At 37.6% G+C, this 18196-nt stretch overlaps 1 protein-coding gene across 1 annotated transcript in view; it reads left to right on the top strand.

Moving 5' to 3' along the window:
* Nucleotides 1-4993: 4993 nt before the first annotated feature.
* Nucleotides 4994-18196, top strand: part of LOC145942585 (uncharacterized) — a 62182-nt gene continuing 48979 nt past the window's right edge. The window contains exon 1 of the mRNA XM_083049451.1: nucleotides 4994-5364. Within this exon, the coding sequence (XP_082905577.1) occupies nucleotides 5345-5364 (20 nt within the window). The 5' untranslated portion in view covers nucleotides 4994-5344. The remainder of the gene's footprint in view (nucleotides 5365-18196) is intronic.

Raw genomic sequence — 18196 nt, 5'->3', positions numbered from 1 at the left:
ACATCCGCGACGCATCGCTTAACTTCTCCGTACTCAGGATGTTTCCCAAAGCTCTTACTGGCTTTCGGAATGGAATGTTAACAAGCATTGAATCGCAATATTCTCTACCGACAATAAGTAAAAAAAAAATCATTTGCGGCCCAGATGTTCACCGACTATATTACGAGATAATGTTGATATTACCAAAATACACTGTGTATTATAAGTTTAATTATCTTAAATCATCCTGAGCTCTCGCGCATAAAGACAAGAGAACGTCGATCTTTTTATCGGCGATCGTCGGAGCATTCGATGGGCTACTACGCGCATCTCTTTAAAGGTTCTCACGGGTAATTCCTTTTTATATGACCGTGTTTACCGTTCTTCTGTTTGTTACGACCCTTTATGATTGATATGGTATCTGAAGGTCTGCATGGTAATATAACGGGTTTAAAAATTGTTTTCTAAAAAAGAGATTTAAAGGAAAAAATATAGACAAGTCACAATCGAATGTATGGATTCGTTATAAATCGATCGTATTGAAAATTAAGACTTTAGATAAAAGATGATATTCAATTATAACTCAAAAATATATTTTTCGAATATTTGGTTACGCGATTTTCAGTTTACAAAAAATATATTAGACGGATGTAATAAAAGCATCTTAATAACAATCGCATGCGTAGGTCGACAGTTACCCTTTTGATTGAAATCTTGATTTTCTTAACATGCAATTCTGCGTGAACGTGTTTTTTTCAATTCGCGTTATCTCTTAATTTATCTTTCATTAACGCGTTTCTGCATTATGCTAGACTTGTAGAGACGAAATCTCTCTCTCTCGCCTCGCTTAATATAGTTTTAAACCTGTAAAGAAGGTGTATAAGACAGCACTTACGTCTTCTTCTTTCCTCGCGAACTCCGCGCCGTATTCGGACGTCGATCGTGACCTTTGCTCTCGCGAAATCATCCGTACTGCAATAATTTATCGCTACTACAGCTCTCGAGTTCTCTTTCTCTCTCTCTCGGCCGATAGGCAGGAAAGTACTTTAAGTCTCTCGATCTAGATCGCACGGCGAGGGAGAGAGGCGCCATTCCTTCGCAGCCCTGGGAATCGAACCCGGAACCTTGACGGCTCCCTCTTCTCCTTCATCTTCTTCTTCTTGCACCGCATCTTCCTCGGATCCGCGCGAAACGCAAGGAAGTCTCTCCCTGCCGTCAATTTCGTCAATATCGCTTGGATATCGTTTCCCGTTATGCGAACGCGCAAACTCGCGGGAGCCTCTCTCGAAACCGCGGCGCACTTGGCATTCAATATTCCTCGCGCATCTCGTTTGGTCTTATTGTTTTCGACTAGTCATCATTACGTTTCGCGTAATGTGCACCTTCGTAAACTCACCGTTTTGCAGAAGAACATAACATATACTACACCGTATTGCGTATGGAGAATATATTACGGGCCACGGCTGTGGTTAAGTATAATAATACGAGGTCAAAGTTGCACGTTTTCATGATCTTAACTTCAGAGTTCGAAGTAAATTCTATTACTAAATTTTGTTTATGAATAGAGACTAAGTGTTCCCGCCGTAAGAAATCGAGATTATAAGCCAATCTCGTTCATTACTCGCCTAGCTTCTTCGTATACCTCTTTACACGTAGCGGCTTCCTCGCTCTGCGAAACTACCCCGTGCAAGAAACCTTCTCTCTCTATGCGCCGTCAATCTCGCAAATTTCGCTGTCCATACTTCCCGTTATGCACTGAACATTTGCCGAGAATTTCTAGAAACACGCGGAGATTGTACAAAATACTTGCGCGAAAACAAACCGTTGATTTCGTACAATTTTATTTCTGAATAAATTTACACATATCTTCGTATCTGCGCATAATTAAACTCTGTTTAGAATTTATCCGCTTTCCTACATTTTGCCCTACATTTATTTAGCACAAACAGAGATTACAAGGGAAAAAAGAATTTGTAGTAAAGTCGGTGTTATTTATGTTCCAAAGTAATAACACTTTTTTGCAAGAATCAAAGGAGAAAAATATAGAGCGTCGCGATAAAAACGTTTTATGAATCCGCCTGTCATTAAGAGTTAAACGTTCAAGCCGCAAGACGGAATCTATCTTGGAAAAGCCAAGTCCTTTCTTGCGTTCGCGGAAACCGCCCATTGCGTAATAATGCTTCCCGGGGTACTTCGGCAATTTCCCTGCGGATGATGCGCGGGATGCCGTTAGACGAGTGCGAGGCGGAATCTTCGCGGAAACGCCTCGCGAAGCGACAGTAGTTTTCTGCTAAACACAATAGCCCTTTTTATCGCAACCGGAGAGAGAAGGCGTATGAGAGAAAATTCCTACATATTCCGCCTTCATCTCCCTCTTTCTCGTTTTTTTACCGCTCATCATTGCTCTTTCTCTTTCTTCTTCCGCTGCTTGTTTCAAGTTGCCGATACCAATCAGGAAAAAGAGAAAGATGTGGCGAAAAAATGATAAATTTGTTTGATGCGCAGCCTCCGCGAAGATTCGCGCAAACGTTTATCCGCGTTTATCGTCCGTGCCAGATTAATCATGCTTGTAACTGTAACTGGCCCCGCCAATGAATAATTCGGGCTTTACTATGCGGTGTTGCTCTTCCGTAAGGAAAGGACAATTATGTTCGAGGAATTCGCGTAATTCTCCATCACTTCTCCCTGATCTCTCGAATAAATAAATCTCGCGTTAATTAAGCAAAGTAAGTAAAATGAAATAAAATCGCTTACAATAAATTGGCGTAACTGAGAAAATTAATAATAATCTCCATAATTATAACATGTATAATATACACAGTGCTATGTTATTTCGTTTAATAATGCACGTTAAAAGATATTAGTTCTCGCATATCATGATCGATCCTTTTTATAATTACAAAGTTCTTCTCATCAATGTTCAATATTTTATATGTTGTATACGCTTATGAAGAAATGTTTGAATGACAATCGAGCATTACGTCAGCCACTTGGAGCGTTTAATTGGCGATCAGTGCAAGTGCGACAGAAACGTTGGAAGGCGAACGGTAAAATTTGTCGATTCGCAGTTTCATCGACAGCTGTAAAACGTATCCTGTCTGAACATACCTGTCTTGAAATACGAAGCAATAAGAATATATCGGGGATGCACCGCGCGGCGCTAACTCGGGTTTTAAGAAATACGTTACTGTTATGCAATAAAGAACGACTTATCGTTCTGCGTATTTATGCGTGCAACATATGTTGCAGCAGCAATCGTGAATCGCGGTATTTTCATATCAATATCGCGAGCGCGGCGTCTCTCGGCAATTATCATACCAGAGTGAGACGTCGGCGCATACATTATCGCGCGATATTACCGATGATACAGCTACCACCTTAACTGTACCGCCCATTATGATTGAAATTCAAATCGAAGGATACGGATGTAAAATAATACTGGACCGTAATATAGCGTTTTCCGCTTGAAATTGAATACCGCGAATGTTTCAGTTCGCCGCGATGTATCGTTCGATTTTCCACGGAGAAAGTGATTATATATAGTGCTAAAAAAATTATAACTTCACAAAGAGATCAAATCTCGAATTATTTTATATAAATTGTCAAATCGGAGTCTCTCAAATTAATTTCTAATTTTCTTTCTTTCGCATATATCCCAAGTCTCCATGTGCCCCAAATTGTTTTTTTGTGTAAGGGGAACACTTCTTCAGAATTAAAATATATACTCCGTTATGCGCGCAATTAAATGATAACAGAACCGGCGATGCGACAAACGTTTGAATATATTACTGCTCTTCTCATTAGCGAGATGTACTGAAATATTATCAGAATGTATCGTCGCAATTAAGCTATCACAGAAACCGTAAGACTTTTAGTAATGCTTATATTTAATCTAGTAAAATAATACACACCTATCAGGCCCAAGTCAATGTGTGCGCCTTCGTTATATAAAGAACTAATTAATTTATTAATTATTAAGATCGAAAATTAATTCTTTCACTTATTAAAGTAATAAGAATAATTTTATCCCGATTAATATAATCCAAGTGAAGAATTATACAACATGTGTACACGCATATTTAAATCTATCTTGAATGGTAGTTTCGAAAGACGCACACGTACAACGTGCTGCCGTTCTTATATTATATTGTACTACTTATACTGTTTATTCTTACTAAGATACATCAACAGCTTCCGTTTAATGCACACTTGAGAAACGTAATGACATAACGCGGTGGCAGATTATTCAATTTCCACAACTTGCATGAAGCATCGCAAAGACTTTCGCCTAAAGCACAATACCTCTGAGCCATTCTGGTGCAGCGGGGGACGAACACAGGGGGAAGATGTCATGCCATAGATGTACTAGAAGACGTAAATGAAGAAGATGAAGACAAAGAGGAGGAAGAAGAAGAATAGTCGCATTCTGGAAAGTTGTGCTCCGATTGGTCGCCGACGATGGGCAACGGACTCTCGGATTGGCCCTAGGCGCGTTTCCCCACCTTGGTGGAAATTCACTTTTTACCGTCGTTATTACAAAACTGACTGGCATCTCCTAGACCATGTCATTACGGTGCAGTGCTCCATACAGTGAGCATCCTCTTACGAGCCATATCCAACCACCTCCACCACCACCGCCACCACATCACCACCGCCGCCGCCGCCGCCACTATCACCATCACCACCGTCACTTACCTCTCCACTACCACCACCAATACGTCACCACCACCTCCACCGTAGTCATCACCGTCACCGCGGTCACCTCTACTCTACGCTCCACGTCTTTCTCCTCCCTGCTGATCTTCCCACCTTCCGCGACCGTGGAAGAAGAGCGCGGCGGCCACCGGCGCGGCGGTTATCTCAGAGTGTTACTGGAGAATAGAGTTGCGCAGACGTTGCTCTATTTCGGCTCTAGGTACGCTCTCGCAGCCGGCATTGCTAAAGACCGAGCGAATTTCCGCGATCGGTTATACGAAATACATCTACCGGTGGAGTGAGAAGAAAGAGAGAGAGAGAGAGAGAGAGAGAGATAAAGGGTTAATGCTAATCTCTCTGTTCTCCGTTGTCGATTCCTCACCCTCGGAACATCGTCATCGCACGCGCGAGATGTTCGATTGACTGCCGCAGTAGAAGTGGACACGCGTGTCAGACACGCATAAGTGGAGAAAGACCTGTACAGCAACCGCAAGTGGTGAACGGACGTACATATCGTGTATATACGCGCCGCGCGCACCTTTCGCTTTCTACGAGTGATACTGTGATTCGTGATAGAGAGCTCGGGTGATCCTCGGAAGCTGTTCTCTTCTCACCGGACGGTCGCGAGGGGTCGAAGGTGATCGTCGGATAGTGCATAGCTGACGCGAGGATGGATCGGAAGATCACGCTGTAAGTGAACACTGACGATGTTGATTTATATTTTGCGCGAATTTCAATGCAGATAATTTTGATTTTCTCATCTGATATCGCGAGATGCGACGCAATGAAATTGTGTCACCAGGTGATATTGGAAAGAGTCTAATAATTTTGTAAATTTGTCATTACATCTTCATGTTCTTTTACGTCACAGAGTTACGTGATGTCGTAGGATTATGGTAAATAGCTTATATTATGATGAATCGGTTTTTACTTGTATTGCCTCCTCTCAGTAACATTTTTTAAGACCGACTGATATTATAATAATACACATCTTAGGATAATTTTTATGGAAAATTACTTAACGTAAAATTACGGAGCCAGTCGTCGCGTAGCCGGTCATTAATTATATCCCCGGGCCGGTAAATTAAAATAATGTGTTTACGAATCCATGTAATTTATGTCGATACCAAATCGTGGCTCGATCTTCGTGGAAGATTATTTTCCACTATCGTATTAAGCACTGATTACCGACTAATTTACGTGAAGATCAGAAATATTATCCCGCATGCGTTTTTCACGGACCATGGTCGCGATTTGCTGCACTGATACGAAAAAGCTTGTACGCTGAGAAGCTCCCTACAAAAATCCCTAATCGATTAGTTCGAAGCGGAACGGCAACATGTATCTAATTAATCTATTATCCGGCTATTCTTATAGTATCCGATCTTCGACTCCGAGAAGTTATACACTTACGGAGAGAATGGCCTAAATAATAATTACTCCATTTTCTTTCGAAAGAAACGCGGCAAGGATATCATCTTCTACCGTTACATGCCTAAATCAGTGTCACTTGTCGCGCCTCTGCGACGTTACAAGTAGTAAAAACCACTGTCATTCTGACGCTCGCGAAACTCTTTTTTTCGTGCTAAATCTGCGTATAATTTCCTCGTGCGAAATAAAAATCCATGAAAAAAAAAATTGCGAAAGTTTATGAAATAAAATAAAGATATTAATACATTTTTTTAATTATCACATGACGGAAATAAATTATAAAAGTTTTTAAATTAAAGTAACATGTTTCAACATAACTTATTAGATAGATCGTGACGTTGTACCTTTCAAACTTATTGAAATATATTGAAATCTTATGTGCCTACATAAAAAAAATGTAGCTAATGAAGATGTAATATTGCATCATTAATGTAGAACCTGTTTTAGACTGTAGAGCATAGCTATTATTTACTCTGCACGTATTCCAGCAGCATATTCTATAATTTCTGACCGTCATGTACACTTATCGGCAATCTCGAAAATTATTAATTATTAGTTATTACTTTGTTCATTTTGCCCTACTTTCTTCTAAATTCTTGATTTTCATGGTTTTTTTTTATTGATATCAACAGGTGATGTTAATAGCATTTGTGTGTCGATATTTATAATAATTCCTACTAATACTTACAATCTTTTTCTTGGATAAAATAAATTGCTCCAAATTTATATCATAAATTAAAATTAAAAAATCACAAAGTTTAAAAGTTTTGCATAATGTAATAGTTTCAACTGCAATATTTAAAAAAATATAACACAATTTTTACAATTTCTTGCAAAAAGCAATATTGAATTTTCTAAAAACATAAAAATAAATAGAAAATAATAAAAGAATATTATAAGTTCCTATAAAATATGCAAAGAGATATCAAAACAACCTTAGATTTTAAATTTAAATGGGATATAAACGTTTTATTTCTCCATTTCTTCTAAAAATAAGATCGCTCCAAAAATCCCTGACGCAGCAAAGCCAAGATCGAACGTAAACGCCCGTCATTCGAGATTAGTGAAAAAGGACGCTTCGGAGACGAGGCTATTCTCGATCACGGGATCGATCGTCGCCGATGGATCGTTCACTGCGATCGCGTACACACCGAAGTGCCGACCAATCAAACGGGACATTAACCACAGTGCTCGGGAGGATCGTGCACTGGTTTGCATGCACCGAGAAAGGAAGCGCGATCACAGGCGATCTAGCTGCTCCGACAGTTGCCGATGTGCGTGCGTTTACTCATGCACACACGCTTTTACGGCACACTGCCGTACAATGTAAAATTGCACTTCGATTCGTAGTGCCTTCAATTAACTGGCGACATACCGTACAGAGAAGTTTCATTCAAGATCACGTTTCACGTCATTTTTATGGCGAATTTTCATACGATGCATAACGCGCGTTTCTAATACATCTTCTTCTTAATTTTGTCGAAGGTTCTCGGGCCATTTAATTTGGGCAAAGACATAATGTGACATAAATAAAAACATGTGCAATTAAAATAATATCGTTGGTGAGAACAAGTTTTGTCGATATTTAACATAATTCTAACGCATAACTTTAATATTCATGACTCGTCGTCGAAAATTTGCATAAAATACGCAAAATTTATAATCTTTGATACGTATCAGCGATACATCCGGCTATGCCTTACGATACGTAAGAGCTATGTATATAGCGTGACATAAATGCACGAGCGAGAACATGCACGAAGGATCACCGTATCGTGGTGTGCGGTTAATTTACAGCTAGTTGTAGAGCTTGTATTCCTGGCGACCAGATCCTCTCTGTGACGTCGTTGTCAATATGCCCTACATGATAATCCCGGAAACGATCAAGTTTCATCGATCACTTAAATCAATGCAATCTTATATACGATCAATTTGATTTCATTCTTTCGAAGATGTGCTCAATGATTGCCAATCACATATTAATATTTAAAGGGCAGCGTATGAATAATTTAAATTTACCATTAATCGCTATATATTATAAAGCTATATAAAACTTATATAAACTTGAATTTTAATTTGCTAATATCTCATTTAAAAAACATGGAATGCATAACTTTTTTTTTATTTTTACGAGAATTAAAAACAAGAAAAAGAAAAAGATTTTTCCAACTAGTTGCAGGAAAATGGAAAAAAAGAGTGTTCGTTACGCGTCATCACGTGCTCTTCCGCGGTGTCGAGAAAGGAATCGATGATCTCATTTCCACACGAGAACGATTAAATCCCGTTGATATATCTTAATTTCAATTTTACGAGCTTCCGCTGGGAGGCACGTCAATTTTTCGACTTGTCTGTCGACCGAGATGATAGAGGCATCTCTAACGCGGAAGCTTTTTCACGGGTGACTCGACAGGAATGTCGTTTTCGCGCTTTACGATCCTCCATCGCGATAAATGTCGAGACTTAAATATTGAAGACTCTGTTCGCGCGCGAGCTCCAATTTTTTTTTAACATCGACGCCCACTGATTCGTTGCACATTCGATTGAAATCCCAATAAATCCCAATGCGAGAGAGAAAAAGGAAGAGAAATCAAGATTTTCCATGGTAATTTCGTGGTAATTTATATGCGTCGACGCAAGAAAAAATCTCGCATGTCCAAACGATAGCCAGTTTTTGCAAGCATCGAATAACGCGATTCTTCTCGCCGCTGTCTCATTACTGATCCGAAGCATAATAAACTCGGCTAACCGCAGGATTAATGTATCACTGTAGATTCAACTGCGGGTTTACTCCGTGTCCGATCGATTTGTAGAAGCGTACGAGAAAAATCGTAACAACGCGTGTGTGAACGATTTACTCGTTTCCGTTCGAATATCAATTACCACCACGTGCTAATAAAGGATGACTGTATTCTTACCGTTACAGGGAGAAGTTACAATTACAGGAAAGATAGTGCATCATATAGTGCACGTGTTAGTACTTTATTCTAAAAATATCGTTAAAATCGTACAAATACGTGCTTTTTAAATAAATTATATTCTCTAATTAGAGATTCATATTTGGAATGTGTGTGTAAATATTATAATAATTATACCTCATATAAAGACGACACGACAATGTTCTAAAAAATGAGATAATAATTACATTGAAGCAAAGAAAGAGAGAAAGAGAGATTATTAGAGCTTTAATTTATGTGTGTATACACATCTACTATATAATATTTTTATATCTTTTATATTTATCGCCTCACGAATCACCGCGCCCGACAATGTTGCAGCTGTTGCAGCACTGCTACGCGATGCGTAAAATTTACAGAAAAAAATCTTCATCTTCCGTGACACTGCTTTCGTCCCTCGTCTCGCTTTGCCTTTCCCTTGGCTTCTTCGATTGCGGTCTGATTCGCACGTTCCAGACGATTTGCCTGTGGCCCATCAAGGGCGCGGGCAATCGTTTCTCTCGCTAAGCCGCGCTTGGATAAAAAAAACTATATCGTAAGTTACCAACTAGCCCGATCGTCACCGCAGAAATATTTCTACGGTTTTCTTCTCTACAAGATTCACGTTGCGTAATCGATAAGATCAGGATACACATGTTCACACACAAGTTTATTTCAGAAATTAATATTGTACCTGTGATATAGTATTTATATTTGCAAGAGTAATATACTTAATATAATAATATATAATTATAATTATAATAACATTTCTATTGATATAATACAACTTTTTTAAAGAACATTTAAATTACTTTTGCAATATAAAAAATTCTCCTAAAAAATAGCTCTGCTATTGTAGATTCAGTGAATAATGTATGAGCAATGCAAGGAATCATATAATTTAAAACTGTTTTTCCTGCCAATTTTCCTACGTTATGTTTTGTGGTTCTGCATCTTTCTATATTTTTATTTTATTCTTTTTGGTAAGAATACCAATATCCACACTCTCTCTGTTTACGATATTACTATACGTTCCGTTGTTTCTGAAGAACAATTTCTTCGATCTTCCTGTTTCTCTTTTTCGAGCTTTGTAAAAATAGAATGAAAGAGAGAAAGAGAGAGAACAGCTAGTGGAATTTTAAGTGGCCGTTGAAATGTGCATTTATAGGTCGGTTTTGCCTCGCAATTCTACCAGTAAAATGTGCAAATCTTGGTCGATCGTTGGGTGGTTCCATCGTAAACACGCCGTCTAATATTGCCTCTCTTTTTGCCTTGCGAGATATACAATATTACGAGATAAGTGCTATACATCCACTCTGTCTGCATGCACAATATATACTTCTTTACTTTTTATATCCATATTTCAACTTTAATTTGATATTAAAATTTTACAATCAATTACACTTGCGTATCAATACGAAAAAACATTTTTAATTGTGACAGCTATAAAAATGCGACATTTTTATATTCTAAAATTGCCTCCTGGGTTTATTTTAGCTAAAATAGATGCTCATATGCGCGCCGTTCAAATGATCTGAGCGCAACAAGCGCGAATATAACAAATTGGATGCAATGAATCTTGAGCAGTCAGGTGGACGTAAATTGATATTCATAACCAGCGTAGGAGCGATTACCGAACGTGACCGGTCGTAAGCACATTGCACGCTCTTATGACCGCGGCCGAGACGGGCGGTCCAGAAAACTGATCGCGTAACTCGATTTCTGACTGACCACTGAGCTAAGATAAATTTATTAGCCATTTAGATTCTCGTTTAAGCACCGTTGCGTTGCTCAGTCACGAATATCGACGGCTTATCGCGATTCATTCATATTATAATTCAATTTAAAAATCTTTATCTTTTTTCCATTTTGATAAAAGTAATATTTGATTTGATCAGAATGTCAATATGTATCTGAAAAATATACTCGATGTATTAGTAGATTTAAAAGCTTTTCATTATAATTAAAAAATATATATATATACGCACACAAAGTCGATGTGCCTTACTTTTGAAATACATTGATAAACAGCATGATATCAATATCAGACAGTAATCTCGTCTGACTTTGATTTTGAATTGTCATGTAACGGGTTTTATTAAATCTGCGTCAATCATCATCGAGTGCATCGATTGTATATAAAATGACAGTGATATGACATTGCAATTTCGCGATAAAATATTATTCACTATAATGTAAATTTATATAATTATGTAAACGAGTGATATTAAAATGACAGGATAAACAGTGATCGCTTACGGAGATATTCCACCTTTTGCTGTAAACGGCGACTCGCGATAATTATAGGCCGCTATTACACGATCGCTTACAGCAAGATGTCTGAATTTTATTCGCAACAGTACCGCAAGTTTCACAGGTTTCCCGGTTATTCGAGTTTCGACTCGAAGTCACGAACTTCCATGCAAGTCAATTATGGTGTTCAACTAGCCGAGGTACCGGGTGTTCCGTTAAATCGTGAGAGTGACAAAATTCACGATGGCCAAACAAAGAGAAACATCGATTCGGTGTCAACAATATCTCGTCTTTTTTTTTTAAGTAATATGATTTATGTGATAATAAATATAAAGTAGATACCGTTAAAAAAAATTCAGTAATCTTTATATATCGTAAATTTAAATTCTATAAATATGTGTTATTTTTCATGTATTTATTTTATATATTTGCGGCAAGCTTCTAAAACTTGAACGAAAGAATTAATTAAACTACGAGACTGCAATTTCTTTGATCTCTAATTTTGCAATTGTGAAAAAGATACAGATATATTTTTAAGCAGCGAAATGAGTAGGTACTGAGACAATGAAAAAAACTGCTAGAATTTTTCGCACGTTATAAATTTTGGATGCTCTTCCTTATTTAAAATGTTACATGTCTACTGTTGTGTGCCCGAGATTTTGCTTCTAATTATGTCGGCTTAATTAAGACGAATAAACACCGTTATCATTATCTATAATTCAGATATATAAACATCGTTATCGTTATTTTTCTTACAGAAAGATAATAGAATAAAACCTAACAGAAAAAATAACTAATTTTTTATTTGCTTGCCATTGTCAAAAAAATGAAAACATTTTCTTTAATATAATTATCCACCGTTTGTACGCAGGCACAATAAACGCATTTTTTTCTCTTTGACAAAACACGATTTACGGTAATAAGAATCCCGTCCTGTTCTGTCGCGAGAACGTTCTGTCACACGGTAGGCTCGCGCGACCAGTCGCCATAAAACATGCCCGATTATGTCACGCTAACATAACAGGCGAGTCCGCCGCTATAAACGGACGAAACTTTATAATTAAGCATGTTATCACTTCCGACGAGAGAGTTGTGTACATAAGTGTAACACGTATAAATGCAGATAATCACGGCGATTTTCTATAATCTGATAAACGTTTAATTACATACCGCGGTCTATCTTTGATGGAGCATCGCGTCAAGGTGAATCCGACTATTTTCACCGACTACTTTCTTCGCGTGTAAAGCAGTCAATGACTCGCGAAGACGCCGATAGAACGACTTAAAGCTTAACCATTGAAACGTGTTATTTAGCTAGCTGTACCTGCGAATCGCGCAAAAATTATCTTACGTAATTATACCGAGGTGGTTTGATAACAGGATTCTATCAACTTCTGCAGAGAGATTCAGTTTATACATCTTGTCGCGCGCGAATGGAATGGCTGTGCAACAGGTGCTAGATGTGATCTATATATCAATAATGTCTATCGTATGATAGCTTATATATGTTTCATACAGTTTTGAAAACAAAAAGCATTAGAAAAAATTCATTTAATAAAATTTTAACATAAAACTCTTATCCCATGAATTATTACGAATCTCCTATAATTTTTTACACCACTTCAATGTGCTTGAAAAATATTTCTCGACCTAGATATAAATCGATTTGTGCTATCGTTAAATTGTTACTCCCATTCCGTTCTATAAATGGAATCGGTGATTCGTGAAATCACGACGATAATTACAATTGTTCCAATTCCATTGTCCGTGCACGATCGATCGACGACGAAAGCGAACGAGACGTAACCCGACGACGAGATGATTTGTGTCACGACCTTTCTCCGGACCGGATTGCATCGGATAAGGTCCGATTTTCTTCGCTTTCGTGTGACGGGGCAAGAATTTCCGTGCGGAATGAGGGAGCAGAACAGCCGCGGGAGAGGACAACGACATTGACTCATTGTCAGTCGTCGTGACCATGACTCGACCATGCCGTTGCAATTACGATCTTACGAGTCTTCAGTCAGCCGGCCAGTCACCTACAGTCCTTCTTTCCTTCTCTCTGTTTTTTCCCTTTTCCCACCTTTTTTTTCTCTCTTTACGTCGCCTCCACTTTGGCGATGCGAATGGGCGCGCGGCGTGACCACGAAGAGCACGAAGATATGACGATGAAGAGCACGAAGATGACGGGCGGGACGGACAGAGGGCGGGTGAGATTGACCTTCGTGGCGGGACTGACCTTCAGCAATGATGGTATCAGGGGAGTCAATCAGGAACATGAAATGTCGGTACGTATCGAGATGATATTCGCGAGCGATCATAACGGTTATCTGGATTTTTTCCCTTCGACGATTTATGGCAGATCCCAATCTCGCGGTGGTTCACAGGGAGGGAATATTTCATTAGTCATATTATGCAACGGTAGTAATCTGATTGTGAAAATCTTTGAAATCTTTTAGACGAGAGACAGAATATTTGATATATACTTCTATTGATAAGTCTGTGAGTTTGGCTTCATTTTCTATACCCAACTTGAAGGCCTGTTAAGGTCCGATGCGTGAAATTAATTCGTCTCGTAATTTTTTCCCCTTTCAATGAACAATGTCGTTTTATTCATACATAATCGGCAGTAATTGTAATTATGCAAAGAATAAACTTTTTTCTAATGTATATATATTCAGAATGTATTCAGAAAAATAGGAAAGTAGACAAAGGACTTTCCATTAACTAAGCATAATTGTCGATCTCAAGTGTTATTAATTATCATAAAAATTCAGAATAAACGCAAGATGATATATAAGTACAAATTATTAAATGCAATTAAAAATTACAAGAAACACAAAGTATATAGAAAGGCATATTTTTAATTTAAAAGAAAAAATTGTAATTTTTTCTCTTTTTACGAAGGCAAAAGCATGTAATGAAAATTTTACATTCAAGATTTCACATCAAATAGAGATATACTGTTCGCGAAAATCTGCTGCTGTCGGAAACAACAATCGCAGCGACACGGATGGTGACCCCAGCGTATCGTCTCGATCTTCGCTTTCGCCTTCGCAGTTTCTTACGATATCGGACGAGCGATCGGTCCTTTGATTTCATTCTCGATATAGCGAAGAGGTCGAATTATTCGCAAACGATATTCAATACTTGTATTAAGAATATTCATCGGCATCATCATTCTAAAATAGCCAGAAAAAGGAATGAAAAAGGAAAGAAAATAGGAAGAGAGATAGGAAAAAAGAAAGGAAAAAAGAGAAAGGAATAATAGCAACCCGTGCACTTGCAAATATAGAGCGATAAAATTATGCTCTGCTTTCTGAACTTCGCAGTCTGACATATCTAATCTGGCATATCCTGGCATAGCCTGATAAATAATAAATAATTCATTCGTGCATCTAGAAATATACTTCTAGACAGAGGCGCATAAATCCCTTATGGAATCAAGAAGAACACGGATATGTGAATAAGAGAAACGAAAAATTCAATAATTTTCGCATTAATCGCGGAGCGTGTAATTAAATGCGCGAATTCCGCTTAGTTGGCTTAGCGGATCTCGAACGACTACATTCCCCTCTCAGAAGGCGATTTGACTTTATGAGGATTCTTTTGCGGGGTGGCTGACATCTCCATGCGAACGCATGCTCGTAAAAAACAATAGGTCGGTCGCATAAGCGGCATCGAAATTAGAGAGTTGTGTGTAAGTTGTATTACAGAGTGCCGCACCGCGCGGCAATGATGGATGGTGACACTTTAACGCAAGGACCTAAGCGATGACACTCTCCCGTGAAATACTGTCGCGACTACCTGCTGCTGCAATTACTTCGGTACCGTTTCGGTATTAACTCTCTAACTGCTGTAAACCATGATTACAAACCGCTTGCATTTTGCTCAAGTTATGCTGTTCTAAATCCGAAAATGAAACATGCATTGCGCAGAAAATAAACGTCTTGTCAGGAAATTAACATTTATAGGTAGTAACACAGTTACTTATTAAATATATCAGCCGTACAGTAACAGTTGTTAATTTGCATAATTATATATGATGCCTTAATGTAAGATAATAAAAGTCTATGAAAGTGCGTCTTTTTTAGATTTTAAAATCAACTAGAACACAAACGCGCGCACCATTCTTTAATTTTATATTCAAAAGAATGATATTTAAAAAAAAAATAATATAAAGTTTGAAACTCGATTAATATTCTTTGACAGAAATCAGCTGATAACTGTCAAAATATTAGTTTAGAGTATTATAACATATCGTTTAAAACATTATTATTTTATTTAATGTTATTTTGAACAAACTGATTGAGTTTTTCAGTAAATATGTTGAACATTCATTAAAATTCATCGTTTTGATATTTAAGAATGGTACGAGAAACCGCGATTCAGAAATCGTTGTCAAAGCGCGCCTTGAATGAACTGATTTTCGTATAGAACGTTTGAAACTACATTGACGAGTGCAATCGTGAGTATAGGTGACTTTAAATGCATGAAAGAAAAAGTTTGTGTGAGTAAATGGAGACATGAATCACGTAGGGATGTGCGAAACAATTGAAGGCCGTCGAAGGATACACTTTTTGCCTCAGTTTTTATCTGCGTATCGAGTTTCGGACGCACGTTTCGAGTTTCCGAGCCGTGCTCACTCGAGCGTGATGAAATTGGAGATAACGCGAGAAGGATGCGACGAGAAATAAAGAAAGACGCGAGATGCTCGGTTTCGAAAGAGAAGGATGCGAAAAGGAATAGAAAAGGACGCGAGATATGTTTCGCGAGTCAATGAATCTCTTTTCTTTCTCTATTTGACAGAAATCAACTAATTAAAGTGTTAATTTGCCAATTAAATTTTAAAATAAAAATGTTATAACAATTAAAATAATAATATTGTAAATAATATGTTATAATTCCTTAAACTCGATTAATATTTTGACAATTATCAGCTGATTTCTGTCAAAAAATGTTAATCGAGTTTAAAGTATTATAACATATTATTTACAACATTATTTTAATTTCTATAACATATTTTTTTTTAATTTAATTAGTAAATTAACGCTTTAATCAGCTGATTTCTCTGTCAAAAAATATTAATCAAGTTTAAATAAATTTTATATTATTTTTTAAAAATATTCTTTTTAATACAAAACCAAAGAATGGCGGGCGTGGGTTGTTCTAGTCCCTTTTTAAAAAAAGGCATGTTACTTCGAGACTTTCGAGAATCGACTTTAACATTGTCATTTTATAATCCCTTTTTTAGAAAGGGATTATAAAATGACAATACAAAAGAATATCATAATGTAGGTATTGTTGGATCTCACTGATAGATTAACATGAACTAACAACATAATTATATTTCTCTCATAGACTTGTCTTATATCATCTAGAGAAGCAATCTTAATCTAATAACAAGTACCTAAATGTTCTAATAATTAATTAGCATCAAAATTGTTTATTGTATTGATAACCATCAACCACTTTTCTAATTATCTAAATGCGACTCACGCAAAGTGTGCACATAAAATTAATCGCCCGCCATTAAATTAATAGTTTTATTAATCTTGATTAGACCGGAATATATAACGTGAGCTAGATGAACGCAATTATAAGAGCCTACATTTTTTTCGCAGAAACATTTTTTTTTGTTTCCTCGCTGCAAATATGAACGATTATAATAGAGGCATCATGAACAACGATAAATAATTCTCATCGTTCACCGTACGTAATTTACGCCACGCCTAAATGATTCTAATTAAGATATCATATCTATCCGGCATCCCGTGGCATTTCATCACTTCGCGATAATCTTTCTCTTTTTCTCTTTCTCTCTCTCTCTCTCTCTCTCTCTCTCTCTATATATATCTCTGGTGAAATATCGTTCAATCCGGAGTGCCGTTTCTCGATCTTTTCTTTTCCACGGCATTGTAAACTTGCATCTCTTGCAAGAATCACTCGTTAAATCGGCGCTAAGCTGACTTTTACGACGGCGGTTTCTTCGACACCGGAAGATTCTCTTTCCTCTATTCGCGCGAGATGCAGTTCCTTTTCGCGCAGTACTTTATCCCTTCGTGCATCTACGTACCTGTACCACGGTCAGGACCGATACGTTCCCTTTTACGAGAGGCTGCCCTGCGCACAGCTTCCACCGTGAAGGCAAGGCCTCCTTCTTCGTTTTCTGCGTTCTTAACTGCATCGCGCTTGGACGTTTCGACGGAAAGCCGGATCGTTAGAGGCACAGACGATCGATGATCGTTCCTGCCATTATACTTTCCATCGAGTAATTTTACACCGTCCGTTGTGCCAGCGGACCCGCGAATAAATTGCTTCATTCTTTCTTAGGGATCGCACCTATCTTTTCTTAGGGATAGCTCAACGTACGAGCTCAACGTACGAGCATATATAGGTATATCGACCTGGTTAATACATTAAGAATCACATGAAACCGAGACAACTCGTTATTTGTTGAAAAATTGATCTTCAGATCGCGTGACAAGAATTTTAAATCTCAATAATAAAAAAATTCGTATACTGAATTTTAATTATATATGTGTAATAATCTGTCTAAATTTTTTAGTAATCAAAATGTTCACAATCACAGCAGAAAAAGCTAGCAATGCTTTTAACATGTTAAACAATATTTTAAAAAATTAAATTATATATAGGTATTATCAATATTATTATATTATATTATACATCAACACACGTCGATGTCTCTACAGTGATATGCAAGAAACACATGAATTGTCCCGCGGTTGGTGTTAAAAAAAATATTTTTTTTAAAAGCGCAGGCAAATTACATTAACAGAAACGTTTCCTCCGTTCGATTCGACTCTTTTTCTCATTTGCCTTAAATGTTCATTGGCGCAAGGTTTTTAGCGCTAATCGCGGTAGACGGCCAGGGAGAATTACTG

The sequence above is a fragment of the Prenolepis imparis genome, unplaced genomic scaffold (genome assembly GCF_030444845.1).
Source record: "Prenolepis imparis isolate NDT839.2.m4 unplaced genomic scaffold, iyPreImpa1.0 SCAF_11, whole genome shotgun sequence".
NCBI lineage: Eukaryota > Metazoa > Arthropoda > Insecta > Hymenoptera > Formicidae > Prenolepis > Prenolepis imparis.
Note: the sequence above shows the minus strand (reverse complement) of the source record. Positions and strands in the feature narration are given on the sequence as shown.